The 12,841-nt window shown below is 52.3% G+C and overlaps 5 protein-coding genes across 5 annotated transcripts; 4 read left to right on the forward strand and 1 right to left on the reverse strand.

Annotated features, from left to right (window-relative positions):
• Nucleotides 1-158: 158 nt before the first annotated feature.
• Nucleotides 159-4,227, forward strand: VTN49DRAFT_1560 (uncharacterized protein; the record flags this gene model as incomplete). Its single annotated transcript, XM_069409188.1, has 13 exons — nt 159-251; nt 311-711; nt 764-1,283; nt 1,337-1,564; nt 1,622-2,181; nt 2,233-2,326; nt 2,381-2,646; nt 2,697-3,353; nt 3,411-3,513; nt 3,567-3,865; nt 3,916-3,964; nt 4,026-4,123; nt 4,176-4,227. 13 exons carry the CDS (start codon nt 159-161, stop codon nt 4,225-4,227), a joined length of 3,420 nt encoding a protein of 1,139 aa, XP_069270599.1.
• An 849-nt stretch (nt 4,228-5,076) lies between these two features.
• VTN49DRAFT_1561 (uncharacterized protein) lies at nt 5,077-6,763 on the forward strand (the record flags this gene model as incomplete). Its single annotated transcript, XM_069409189.1, has 4 exons — nt 5,077-5,120; nt 5,179-5,251; nt 5,311-5,907; nt 5,960-6,763. The coding sequence occupies 4 exons, from the start codon at nt 5,077-5,079 to the stop codon at nt 6,761-6,763; spliced, it is 1,518 nt and encodes a 505-aa protein (XP_069270600.1).
• Nucleotides 6,764-7,885: 1,122 nt separating this feature from the next.
• VTN49DRAFT_1562 (uncharacterized protein) lies at nt 7,886-9,258 on the forward strand (the record flags this gene model as incomplete). Its single annotated transcript, XM_069409190.1, has 9 exons — nt 7,886-7,918; nt 7,988-8,042; nt 8,107-8,127; nt 8,200-8,331; nt 8,393-8,540; nt 8,597-8,854; nt 8,915-8,950; nt 9,003-9,152; nt 9,201-9,258. 9 exons carry the CDS (start codon nt 7,886-7,888, stop codon nt 9,256-9,258), a joined length of 891 nt encoding a protein of 296 aa, XP_069270601.1.
• Nucleotides 9,259-9,322: 64 nt separating this feature from the next.
• VTN49DRAFT_1563 (uncharacterized protein) lies at nt 9,323-10,629 on the reverse strand (the record flags this gene model as incomplete). The annotated part of the gene is made up of 2 exons (XM_069409191.1): nt 9,323-10,482; nt 10,536-10,629. The coding sequence occupies 2 exons, from the start codon at nt 10,627-10,629 to the stop codon at nt 9,323-9,325; spliced, it is 1,254 nt and encodes a 417-aa protein (XP_069270602.1).
• A 415-nt stretch (nt 10,630-11,044) lies between these two features.
• Nucleotides 11,045-12,681, forward strand: VTN49DRAFT_1564 (uncharacterized protein; the record flags this gene model as incomplete). The annotated part of the gene is made up of 2 exons (XM_069409192.1): nt 11,045-12,025; nt 12,079-12,681. The coding sequence occupies 2 exons, from the start codon at nt 11,045-11,047 to the stop codon at nt 12,679-12,681; spliced, it is 1,584 nt and encodes a 527-aa protein (XP_069270603.1).
• Between the last annotated feature and the right edge of the window lie 160 nt (nt 12,682-12,841).

Below are 12,841 nucleotides of genomic sequence, written 5' to 3' on the forward strand. Positions count from 1 at the left end.
AGGGCTTGATTCGGTTGCTAGCTTCCTAATTGGACAATCTTATGCTAATCACGTGACAAACGCGGCACGAATCAGACGCGACGCGATCACTCTGATCGTCCAGTTTTTGTTGACGTGGAAATCGATCAGTCGCTCGCGAAGACAACAGATACAGCGCCATGGCTCAATTGAAGCGCAGACGTAGGATCCCCAGTAATGGGGAGTCCGAGACCGAAGCTCTTTCATCCGACTCAGAAGCATCCGTCGACCAGGTAAAATCACGCTCGCTCATGAATCAGGCTGATCAGATCTGACATACGCTCTGCTGCAGAATAAACGCCGGCGCACGTCGCGGACCCCGTCTTCTGACATCAGCAGCGATGATGAGGACTTCCAGTCGACCTACCCTCTGCAAACGCAACCCTCCTTCATCCCCGACGAGGACGAACTGGAGCTGCAACAAACCCAGATCATTGTGGAAAAGTGGTCGCAAAATCAAGACGTGCCGAATACTCCCGCAGAATGTGGCATTATCGAGCGTATTGATTGCTATAATTTTATGTGTCATGAGCATTTTTCAGTGGAACTTGGTCCTCTTATCAACTTTATTGTTGGCAAGAATGGCAGTGGGAAAAGTGCGATTCTTACTGCACTTACGATCTGCTTGGGCGGGAAAGCATCTGTAACTAATAGAGGACAAAGTCTGAAGAATTTCATCAAGGAGGGGAAAGAGTGGGTGCCGCCACAAGAGGTCTGTATGGGACGTGCTGCTGATTAATGCCAGCTCTTCCACCATCGCCGTGCGAATCAAGAACCAGGGTGATGGCGCGTATATGCCAGAGGAGTATGGCAAATCCATCACCGTCGAGCGTAGCTTCTCGAAAAACGGTGTTAGCGGTTTCAAAATCAAAAGTGAAACTGGGCGGATTGTTTCGACCAAGAGATCCGAGTTGGACGCGATCACCGATTATTTCAACTTGCAAATTGATAACCCCATGAATGTCCTGTCGCAGGACATGGCCCGGCAGTTTCTAAGCACGTCAAGTCCCGCGGAGAAATACAAGTTTTTCGTCAAGGGCGTACAGTTGGAGCAGCTGGACCAAGACTACCGCTGCATAGAGGAATCTATCGAACAGCTCAGACAAAGGCTTGACAGTCAGTTGGAAGATCTCAAAATACTGAAAGAAAATCGAGACAAGGCGAAGCGGAAAATGGATATTTCGGATCAGTATGCGAGCCTCAGAGAACGGGTCAAAAATCTGCGAGGACAGATGGCCTGGGCTCAGGTTGAGGAGCAAGAGCGGGTAAGTTGCTTGTGTGACATATAGGCTTCCTTGGATTTCTGACTAGAGACCAGGGGCGAGATGCCATGGTAGAGAAAATCGCGCGGATGGATGAGAAGATTGCGCAAGCTGAAGCTGCCATTCAGCCGCTGGACGAAGCCCTACAGCAGGCTGGGCGGGAGCTAGAGGCCGCGACTCAGACTGTGAACGAAGCCAAGGCCGGAGTAGATCGTTTGAATGATGAGAAGGAAGAAATCAAAAACCGACACAATGAGACCAGGAGTGAACTCCGCGACCATCAGGTATTACAACCATCCTGCCATTGCAATACGTGCATGACTTACGGAACGCATTTCTAGTCCGACGAGCGCAAGATCTATGCTTATCTCCAAGCCGCCCAGAAGACTGTGAAAGAGAAAGAGCGGGAAATTGCCGAAGAAACCCAGCGCTTGGCAGACCTCGATGGCGGAAATTTTGCTCGCAGAGAACAGGAACTTGAAGAGCAAAAAGCAGAGGTTGAGCGGGCTCGGGAGAGACTGCAGGAACACCAGCGGGATGAAGAGCGTTTGCAGGCCGAACTTCGAAAAGCTCAGGAGCAGGTGGAACGAAACCGTGCACCGATCGAGAAGCAAAAGTACGATATCAAGCAGGCGGAGAATACGCTCGACGCCTTGAAGCGGGACCGTGGTCAGACGGAAGCTGCATTTCACCCTAATATGGCAAAGCTTCTACAAGAGATTAGACGAGAAACTGGATTCAGTAGGCCCCCTATTGGGCCTATTGGACAGCATGTTCGACTTTTGAAGCCTAAATGGTCCCCCATTATCGAGCAGGCGTTGGGCACGAGTCTCACTGGCTTCATCGTGACGTCCAAGAGCGATGCGAACATCCTGAATCGTGTCATGAAGAAAGTTGATTGGTAGGGTACTCAGTTCCCACTCGTGCCGAATTTATTTCTGACGACGGATAGCTTCTGTCCGATATTCATCGGTGGCAGTGACCGTTTGGACACATCAGCTCATGAACCGGATCCGAAATACGATACTGTGCTCAGAGTTCTCGAGGTAGGTTTCCGTTTCACTGGATTTAATCCCTCGATGAGTGCTGACATGCAAAAGATCGACAATGAGGCGGTCCGCCGATTACTCATTATCAACCATGGCATTGAACAGATGCTCTTAATCGAGGATGTGGACGAGGCGACGTCGACTCTTTTCGACGGACCTCCGCTAAGGAACGTTAAACGTTGTTTCTCGATTGATCAACGTGACAGACGCCGCGGCTTCCACCTTGCCTATGGCCGTCACGGACAGGCTAGTTCAACTCCGGTCGCTGCGTTCGAAGGGCGACCACGAATGAAGTCCGACATTGATGCTCAAATTCGGTATGCTTAGTTGAATATCGCCATGTCTACATTAGCTGACTCATGAACAGTATTCAACGGGAGACGGTCGAGTCACTCAAGGCGAACTTAAGAAGCATGGAACAGACGTTAGCGGCTTCTCGAGCCGCAGTTGAACGTTGCAAGCAAGCCCTGTCAGCACATAAGAGGAGAGAAAACGAGCTCAAGGTCGCCGTTCAGCGACAGGAGGATCGTGTGGATGAGCTGACAGAGGCTTTGGAGCGTAATACTGTTCAGGATGGACGACTAGAGGTTCTCAAGACCACTCTCAAGGAAGCTCAAGATGAACTACGTACTCACCAAGGATCCTTGGAAGACTCTAAGAGTGCCATCAGGTCCGTCCAAGAAAAGCTGGACGCCATAGCTCAGGAACTTAATGCGAAAGAGAGGGAGATAGCTGCTCAAATGCGCCAGGTCAAGGTTGCTGAGGACGCGCAAACCAAGGCGAACAGACAAAGACAACAAGCGCTGTCTCGAAAGAATCAAGCAGTGGAGAAGGTTGATGAGCTGAAGCGACAGCGGCAGAAGATGATTGAGGAGAAGAATGAATACGCTCTTCGCGTTCAGAGCTACAGTGAACAAGCGAGCATTGTGTCTCCCAGGGTGCCAGTCGACCCGGGGGAGACACCAGCCAGTCTCGATAAGAAGCTAGAACGGCTTCATAATGACTTGCGTCGTTATGACCGACAGTCAGTGTCACGCCCATCTCTACCCTCAGTGAAAGCATGCTGATATGTGGAAATCAGGATTGGAGCGTCGCGTGAGCAAATCGCTGCTGATCTCTTGGCGGCGCAAACTGCGTATCGATCGGCTCTAAAACAGATCAAAGAACTGAGGGCTCTTGAAAGGGTAGGGCTTCGTCTTTTACTACAATACGCACAGAAGGCTGACTTTAGTTTTAGCATTTCCAACTCACCGTCCTCAACAGACGGGAGCGCTGGTTTCAATTCCGTGCCCATATTTCGTCTCGGGCCAAGGCGCAATTTACGTATCTTCTTAGCGAACGGAGTTTCCGAGGCCGGCTGCTGGCCGACCACGACAATAAGCTCCTTGATCTGCAAGTTGAGCCGGACATCACCAAGGATAGCACGGGCCGCGATGCCAAAACCCTGTCTGGTGGTGAGAAGTCCTTCTCGCAGGTGTGTCTCTTGCTGGCGCTGTGGGAAGCCATGGGTTCGCCCATCCGATGCCTAGACGAATTGTATGTCGTTCCCTTCTCTGATAAACTGTGCGAGACTAACTGCGATACAGCGATGTGTACATGGACTCGGTCAACCGGAAGATGGCTATCGACATGCTTGTAAGTTTCAGATATCTGGATATCCGATGCTCTTTGCTTGATGCTGACTAGGCGCCGTCAGATGCTTGCTGCACGGAGATCCGTCGGACGACAGTTCGTTCTGATCACCCCGGGGTCGAGGGCGGAAATCAGTCTGGCACCTGATGTGCGTGTCAAAGAGTACGTGCTTCGCGCTCTTGCCCCCTTGGAATCTTTGCTGACGTTGCATTAGGCTCGCGGAGCCGGAACGAGGTCAGAGGACGCTATCATTCAGGGCGTCATAACAATCTACATGGTCCACATGTACGAGGCATGCCTTATTCCATCTTACTGGAGTTCTCTGTTCTCGATTTGCCCTTCTGCCTTTTGTGTGACTTGTTCGGACTTTATTACTGTGTAAATATGTTCGAGTTTGGACGGTTTTCTCGTCAATTAGACACGGACATGCATTAGTTGGCGACTTCTCTATCTATCCAATTCGGAATCTTGCGACTGTAATTGCTCATAGCCTTATTGACGGAATTGAACCGACAATACGAGCGCATCCTAGTAGTTTGCTGCAGCCTCAGGCATAAAGATAAAAGATTAGTGGCAAAGTTCTAACCCAGAAGCGGTTAGCGTCACCCAGGCCAATCCACAACGGTGAACCTTGAACTGACCGCTGTTGGCACCATACCAACTTCATTCGACACCTTTCACCCTTGGTCACGTCTCAACGAACGATTATCTATATCCTTCTCTCCGTCTTCCTTGCTCTCACCTTCCATTTCACAACGATTCTTCCTCTTTCCCACCGAATCTCTCTCAGAATCCTTTGGAATCTGCCCTGCAAATCGACTTGAAGCCTCAGAAAATCCTTCAACTCTCCCTCAATAGTACGTCCAGATTTATGCTCTAAAATGTTGCTTTCAACACTTTTCTCACCATATAGCTGCTCGAAGCAAACCTGGCCTCTCGTGTCGACGACGATAACTGGCCAAAAAACGTCGAACCTGATTTCTTCTCGACTTTTCGGACGTGAACCTTGAACGGGGCTAGCCGCTATCCTATCTCCATTGTCGCGCAGTCTTGATCCCCATTCAACTTTCTCATCATCTTTTGAGGATCTGTTGTTGCGGAAGACCTCAGCAACCATGGCCGACTCCCTAGCAACACAACTCGAGAACACCAAAATAGGGTATGGTTGGATCGGTTTATGAATAGGTTTGTGGAACTAATGGTTCACGGCATTTCAGGGATTCCAGCGGGGATGATTCCTGGAAGCAAAATTTGAAAGTTCCGCCCAAAGATACTAGAACGCAAACTGAAGTTCGTGGCCCCCACAGTGAGCGATTCGATCGTAGAGCTTCGTCGTTGACGGATGTCAGGATGTTACTGCTAGAAAAGGCTTAGAGTTTGAAGACTTTTATATCAAGCGAGAATTGATGATGGGCATTTTCGAGGCTGGCTATGAAAAACCATCGCCTATCCAAGAAGAGACGATTCCCGTTGCCCTGACCGGTCGCGATATTCTGGCACGAGCCAAGAATGGCACTGGAAAGACAGCCGCATTTGTAATTCCGACTCTCGAACGCATCAACCCTAAGAGCACAAAAACACAGGCTCTCATTCTTGTTCCGACGCGAGAACTGGCTCTTCAGACGTCCCAGGTCTGCAAGACCCTGGGCAAGCACCTTGGAATCAATGTTATGGTCACAACCGGTGGTACAGGGTTGATGGATGATATTATTCGCCTTCACGATACAGTGCACATAATCGTCGGAACGCCAGGACGTGTTCTGGACCTGGCGAGCAAAGGCGTTGCGGATCTCTCGGAGTGCTCGACCTTCGTTATGGATGAGGCGGACAAGCTCCTATCACCGGAATTTACCCCAGTTATCGAGCAGCTGCTGTCCTTCCACCCCAAGGACCGCCAGGTCATGCTCTTCAGTGCCACGTTTCCGCTGATTGTCAAGTCATTCAAGGTTGGATTAACTGGAATCCTTGCGTTGTATTCAGTGCTAATCCTATTTACAGGATAAACACATGCGGAACCCTCATGAAATCAATCTGATGGATGAACTCACCTTGCGGGGTATCACTCAGTACTATGCCTTTGTGGATGAGAAGCAGAAAGTCCACTGTCTCAACACGCTCTTCTCGAAACTGGAAATCAACCAGTCCATCATTTTTTGCAACTCGACCAACCGTGTCGAGCTACTGGCCAAGAAGATCACTGAGCTGGGATACTCGTGCTTTTACTCCCATGCTCGCATGCAGCAACACCATCGAAATCGCGTCTTCCACGACTTCCGAAATGGTGTCTGCCGCAACCTTGTCTGCTCCGACTTGCTGACTCGGGGTATCGATATTCAAGCCGTGAATGTCGTCATCAATTTTGACTTCCCCAAAAACGCTGAGACATATTTGCATCGGATCGGGCGATCGGGCCGTTTCGGACACCTCGGTCTGGCCATCAACCTGATCAACTGGGAGGATCGATTCAACCTGTACAAGATTGAACAGGAACTTGGCACAGAAATCCAGCCGATTCCCCAGAACATTGACCGCAAGCTCTATGTGTACGAGTCGCCAGAGACCATCCCACGCCCGATCTCTAGCGCTCCAGACAACGTTCCCAACACCAATGGCGAGCGACAGAATGGCGAACCACAGCGCCGTGGCTACCCCAATGGCGGTCATGGTTACTACAACAACCCTGGCCGAGGCCGGGGAGGACACTACCGCGGAGGGCGGGGAGGTGGCCGTCGTGGCGGCTACCATGATAACCCACGATACAATGCCGCCCCAGGCAAACAACAAGCGCCTCAGGCTGTCTAGTCGATGCGTTTGCGTCGACATTGGCAAGAAACTGCTCCTGGCCAAACACTTTATTGGCTTTCTCGCTCTGCTCTTGTTTTGATTTCATCTTATCCTTACTTTGTTAATCTTTGTCTTTTTACGAGAAATACGTGAGTTTGATTTTCGCCGCGGCCTTGATCCATTGAATGTTTCACGGTCACGAAGCCACGGTAGCGGGTCATTGCATTGTATTATACTCTTTTCTGTTCCTGTTTTTGTGTTGCATTGTTTGTGGGCGAACAGCTGTTCCGAGTTTTTCTGGAACTAGCTGTCGGTTCTCGTCTCTCTTCGTTTCGCATTTGTGCTCAGTCGTTTCTGTCTGCAAAGGGTCGATCGCTTTGGAGACGGCGTTGAAGGTGGTTTACGGTTTTCGGTTCCGGCGTTGTTTGTGGAGGACCAGGGTGTCGGGGACTCTCAACGTCCGAGACGTTTTGTTCTCTGTTCCGACGATTCATCTGGAGAGCGTGTGGTATTCGCGGGTTGTCTGGCGTGTGTGGTGTTACGTCTTTCGACGGCGCGTGGTTTCTGTCGATTCCTGACGTGGCTGATTTCAGCTACCTTTGCATGTTCAGGGCCCTAGTGGTCGATTCGGCTAGTCGCGTGACCCGAATCCTGGCTCGGTACATCTACCAAACATCTCTCATCTTGTGACTATCTTTGCCTGCTGCTCATCAATGGGCGGGCAAACGCCGAACCTCGGGAGATGATAATCATCGAGTATCAACTCCCGAAGCTTTCAACAGCAATTCACCGTCAAGCTTGACTGGTGATTACAAACCAAAAAGAAAAAACAAAATCGAAAACAAAAAAAGAAAAAAAGAAAAAAAAAATTTCATGGAGGAGCTCTAGATGGTGTTCTCGCTATACCTTCTCTTGTATTTACTGTCTAGATCAATGGACAAGATCCCTCCATGCTTTGGTTCTGCCGAGTGCATTGTGTAAAATTACAGAATCGTTACGCGTAAATAGCGGCGCAGTAGGCGACGACTGGCGTAATTTGGCTCCGATCTCGGCGACTGTGTATTGGCTCAATACCAGTATTTTGCAGTTCCGTCATCGCGCAGCACACGGACGACCATCGACCTCCAGAAGACAACGCCAATGGCATCTACGGAGCGAGATCAAAGGCCAAAGGTATGAATCCCAGTTTTTCGCGTCCTTCGATGCGCGACGCCACTGCTGACAATTATTTCCGCGCATTAGCCGAGTGCCCTCCGCTCCATCATTGCGGGCTCGACGGCGGGTGCCGTTGAAGTTGGTATGCCTACTTATTCCGTTCCCTTGCTCATAGTTGGCTTGGACTAACAAGCGATCAATTATAGCAATAACATATCCAGCCGAATGTACTTGACCGAGTCTTACCCTCAATCCGAGACCTGTAGAAAGTACTGATCGAAGTGGAAAAAAAATCGCAGTCGCGAAAACTCGAACACAGCTTAATCGCCGTCTGCCAGATGGTCAGAAACTGCCGTTCCCGCCCTTCGGTCGACAGTGGTATGCGGGGTGCACGACGTTGATTGTTGGCAATTCGATCAAGGCGGGAGTTCGTACGTACTTCGCCAACATACAGTGAGGGTGGATGGTGTATATTGATACGAGACGACATAGGTTTTGTCGCGTTCGACAAGTTTAAGGCGCTGCTCTCGGACGCCGATGGGAAGATTTCGGGCCCGCGCACGGTGATTGCGGGATTCGGTGCGGGATTCACCGAGTCCTTGCTCGCGGTGACGCCGTTTGAGAGTATAAAGACGCAACTGTTCGTCCGACCATACTATGTTTTCTCTCTGAACGATACCTGACAGGAGGACTTAGTATCGATGACCGCAAATCTGCCAATCCACGCATGCGCGGCTTCCTGCACGGAAGCAAGATCATTGCGCAGGAACGAGGCATTCGCGGGTTCTTCCAGGGCTTTGTCCCGACGACTGCGCGGCAAGCTGCTAACTCGGCGGTGCGGTTCTCGAGTTATACGACCCTGAAGCAGTTTGCGGAGGGATTTGTTGCGCCGGGAGAGAAACTGGGATCGGTGTCGACTTTTGCGATTGGTGGAATGGCGGGTGTGATTACTGTGTATGTGTTCCCTCTTTCGTTGCCGGTTTGTTTGAACTGGGTATTGATTGGTGTTGATAGGTTTGCTACGCAGCCGCTGGATACGATCAAGACGAGGTGAGTTGTTGATCGTGAAAGGCAGGAAGAGGCGTTGGTTGACGAGAAATAGGATGCAATCGCTTGAGGCGCGGAAAACGTATCCGACCAGCTTCCACTGTGCAGCGAAGATCTTCAAGGATGAGGGTATCTTGACCTTCTGGTCTGGTGCCGTGCCGCGGCTGGCCCGACTGATTCTCAGTGGTGGCATTGTGTTTACTATGTTCGTTCCCTTGATCCTTGAGGTCATGTGCAGGACTAACAGATGCAGGTATGAGAAAACGATGGAGACGCTCGACTTGCTTGATCCGGAGAGGAAATACATATAGACTGTTCATACATGACAGAACTTTCAGGTCTATCTATAATACAATGGTGTACATTATGGTACAGTTATTTCTTCGTCTTTGCGTCCTCCTCTGCCATCATCATCTGGATATCACGATCCACCAGCCACGCGCGCACGCTCTCCATGACGGTGTCGAGGCTACGCCCACCGTCCAGCACGTCCGGGAGATCATGCACGGTGGTTCCGCTGCGGTGGTCCGTACATCGGCTCTGGCCGTAGTTGTACGTGCGCACCTTGTCGCCGCGTCCCATGCGGGAGACGCCGCCCATCGCGCCGCGGCGCAGCTTCATCATCTCTTCCTCCCGCTCCTCCCGCCGGCGTTCCGCCAGCCTCGCGCGCAGCAGCTGCCACGCCCGCCGGCGGTTTGTGTGCTGCGAGCGCGAGTCCTGCATCGACACTGTGATCCCGGTTGGGATGTGGGTCAGCCGGATCGCCGACTCGGTCTTGTTGACGTGCTGTCCGCCAGCACCGGACGCCCGGAACTTCTCCGAGCGCACTTCCGATGGGTCGACGTAGTAGTCGCTGTTTGGGTCGTCGTAATTCTCCTCCCCGCCCTGGTTCGTTTCGGGAAAACTGGGCAGTACCATCACGCTCACTGCGCTTGTATGGGTCCGCCCCTTGGCCTCTGTTGCCGGCACCCTCTGCACGCGGTGCACCCCAGTCTCTGTCCGTAGGATGTCGTAGCTGCCTGGTGTCTCCACTTCTACAACCGCCTCGATCAGCTGGTCCCCCCCAGAGGCCTCCTCCATTTCCTGCTTCACGATCTGCGCCCGAAGACCCTGTCGTGAGCAAAACGACATGTACATCCGCAGTAGCTCCGTCGCGAACAAGCCAGCTTCGTCTCCGCCGGCTCCGGGGCGGATTTCAATTAGGCAGGGTAGGTCAGCGAATGGGTGCTTGGGGATCAGCGCGGCTTTGAGTTTGTCGGCGACGGTAGGCAGCGTGGCATTGGCATGTTCAAGGTCCTCGAGAGCGAGCGACCGCAGTTCGTTGTCTGTGTCCGGGTCGTTGAGAAGGGATTTGAGCTCTGCGATGGACTCCTTTGCACGCTCCCATTCTTTTAATGCATTGGCGACGCGTGCCAGCTCACCCACTCGTTTTGCCGTCTTGCTGTCATACTTCTCGGCGAGCGATTTGGAGAGAGTGTCGTGTTCCGTCGTGACAGCTCGGGCGCGGTTGAGGAGAGACAGTGATAGGCCGTTATCTACTCGATCAATTAGCGTTTCCTTTGAATCCATGAAATTCCAAATTTTCTACCTGTTGTCTGCCATCTTCTCTGCGTCAATCCCAGCGCTCTTTTCGTCGCAGACTGCCGCAGACATCGTGAACATGTCGCCGCAGCCCTGAACATTCTGCGGTTCCGGGTCGCCGTCTGATCATCCACTGGGACAGGGACCACAACTAGGTCGAACGAATCAAATCACGGATTTTCCGATATTGAATGTCCCATTCCGTCAATTCACAACCTGAATTGACTTGCTGAAAAGCTGCCGCAGCTCCAGCGATCGATTTAGGGCAAAATGTTTTGGCGGCCAATTGACGGCGAATCACATGCCAAGACGTTGCCCTGATTAATCACGTGACTCTTATCGATGGCTTCATAATGTTCAGGCCAGCGTGGACGCATCACGCCGTAAATTGCGGGCGAAAAGACCAGGTGTTGCTTGCCATCGCTTCTCTCTTTTCGAGGATGTAGGGTCTGTCCCTCGTTGTTGGATCGTGAACATTACAGAGCTTCACGTTCATTGCATCCGTTCATTTCAACCATGCATCTGTTCATCAAATCGCGAGCAGCCCTCTTGCTGCTCTACTTGTCGATTGCGTCCGCTCTACGGCCTTCCGACATCCCGACGGATACCCCCGTGTCGTCCCTGATATCCTCAGCGAAGGCGCATCTTGCCAGCGGCGAGCCGCGCGAGGCGCTGCTCTATTTCGACGCTGCCGTGGCCCGCGATCCGTCGAATTACCTCACATTATTCCAGCGCGGCGCTACATATCTGTCTCTGGGGAAGGATGCGCAGGCAACGGAGGACTTCAATCGCGTGCTGGAACTGAAGCCCGGATTTGAAGAGGCGTTGGTGCAGCGATCGAGAATCCGCACACGGTCCGGCGACTGGAAGGGCGCGCGCCAGGATCTCGAAAAGGCGGGCAAGAAGTCCTCTACGGAGTACGCGGAGTTGGTCGAAGCCCAAAAGGCTGCCGCACAGGTGGAGGCGGCTGAGAAGAAAGGCGATTGGGAGACATGTGTAGCGCAGGCGGGCACTGCGATTTCAAAGGCGAGCACGGCGCTCGGTCTGCGCCAGGCACGCGCGAGGTGCCGATTCGAGAAAGGAGATATTGAGGAGGCACTTTCCGATCTGACGCACGTATTGCACCTCGCCCCCGGCTCGGTGGAGCCTCACCTGCAGATTTCCTACACGCAGTTTTACGCCTTGGGAGACACGGACCGTGGTGTGGCGCAGATTCGCAAGTGCCTGCATTCGGACCCGGACTCGAAACCGTGCAGTCGGCTGTTCCGCAGGCAGAAGCAGATTGGCAAGGCGTTGGAGAAGTTGCATGGGTTTATGGAGAAGCGCAAGTTTAGCAATGCGGCGAATCTGTTGGTTGGCACTGGCGGAGAGACTGGCCTGATCGACGACGTCAAGGAGGATGTTAAGGAAGCTCGGAAGGCAGGATACATTCACCGCAAGGCGCCCGACAACATGTACATTTACCTGGTCGAGACAGCCTGCGAAGCGTATAGAGGGGTATGTTGCATTTCCCGGACATGATTGGTTGCGTTGATGCTGACAGCAGGCAGATGAATCAGCAAAAGCGCGCCGGCACGTACTGCCAGGAAGCCTTGAAGCTGAACCCCATCTCCCTACATGGTCTCCTGTACAAGGCGCAGTCACAGTTGGACAACGAAGAGTTTGACCAAGCCATCGCGACCCTTAACAAGGCTCAGGAGCACCACTCCGACGCACGGGAAATCCGCGAACTCCTACAAAAGGCGCACGTCTTGCTTCGACGCTCCAAGCAAAAGGACTACTACAAGGTCCTCGGAGTTCCCCGCGACGCAGACGAACGCACCATCAAGCGTGCCTATCGCAAACTCGTCCGGACGGAGCATCCAGACAAAGCCATGGCCCGGGGCGTCTCGAAAGAAGAGGCGGAGAAGAAGATGGCGGCGATCAACGAGGCATACGAAGTGTTGTCCAACCCGGAGCTACGCCAGCGCTACGACAACGGCGACGACCCCAACGACCATCAATCCCAGGCCGGTGGGAACCCGTTCCAGGGTGGGTTCCCCTTTGGCGCAGGCGGTGGTCGGCAGCAGTTCTTTTTCCAGCAGGGAGCTGGAGGCCCGCAGTTTAAGTTTTCGGGACCGGCGTTTAATTTCCCTGGGGGGTTCCCTTTCTAACGAAGACCTGGATTTTGTACTTTTACTTGCATTATCGGTTGGTTTTGGTTTCTCGGAACTTGGGGCCGGATGGTGTTTACGGAGTTTCATAGAGCATTTTGTATACATCATGAATTTCATGATTCATTCCGCATTGCAAATGCAACTTCATAAACATACA

This window comes from Thermomyces lanuginosus (assembly GCF_041956635.1).
Source record: "Thermomyces lanuginosus strain ATCC 200065 unplaced genomic scaffold VTN49scaffold_22, whole genome shotgun sequence".
Classification (NCBI taxonomy): domain Eukaryota; kingdom Fungi; phylum Ascomycota; class Eurotiomycetes; order Eurotiales; family Trichocomaceae; genus Thermomyces; species Thermomyces lanuginosus.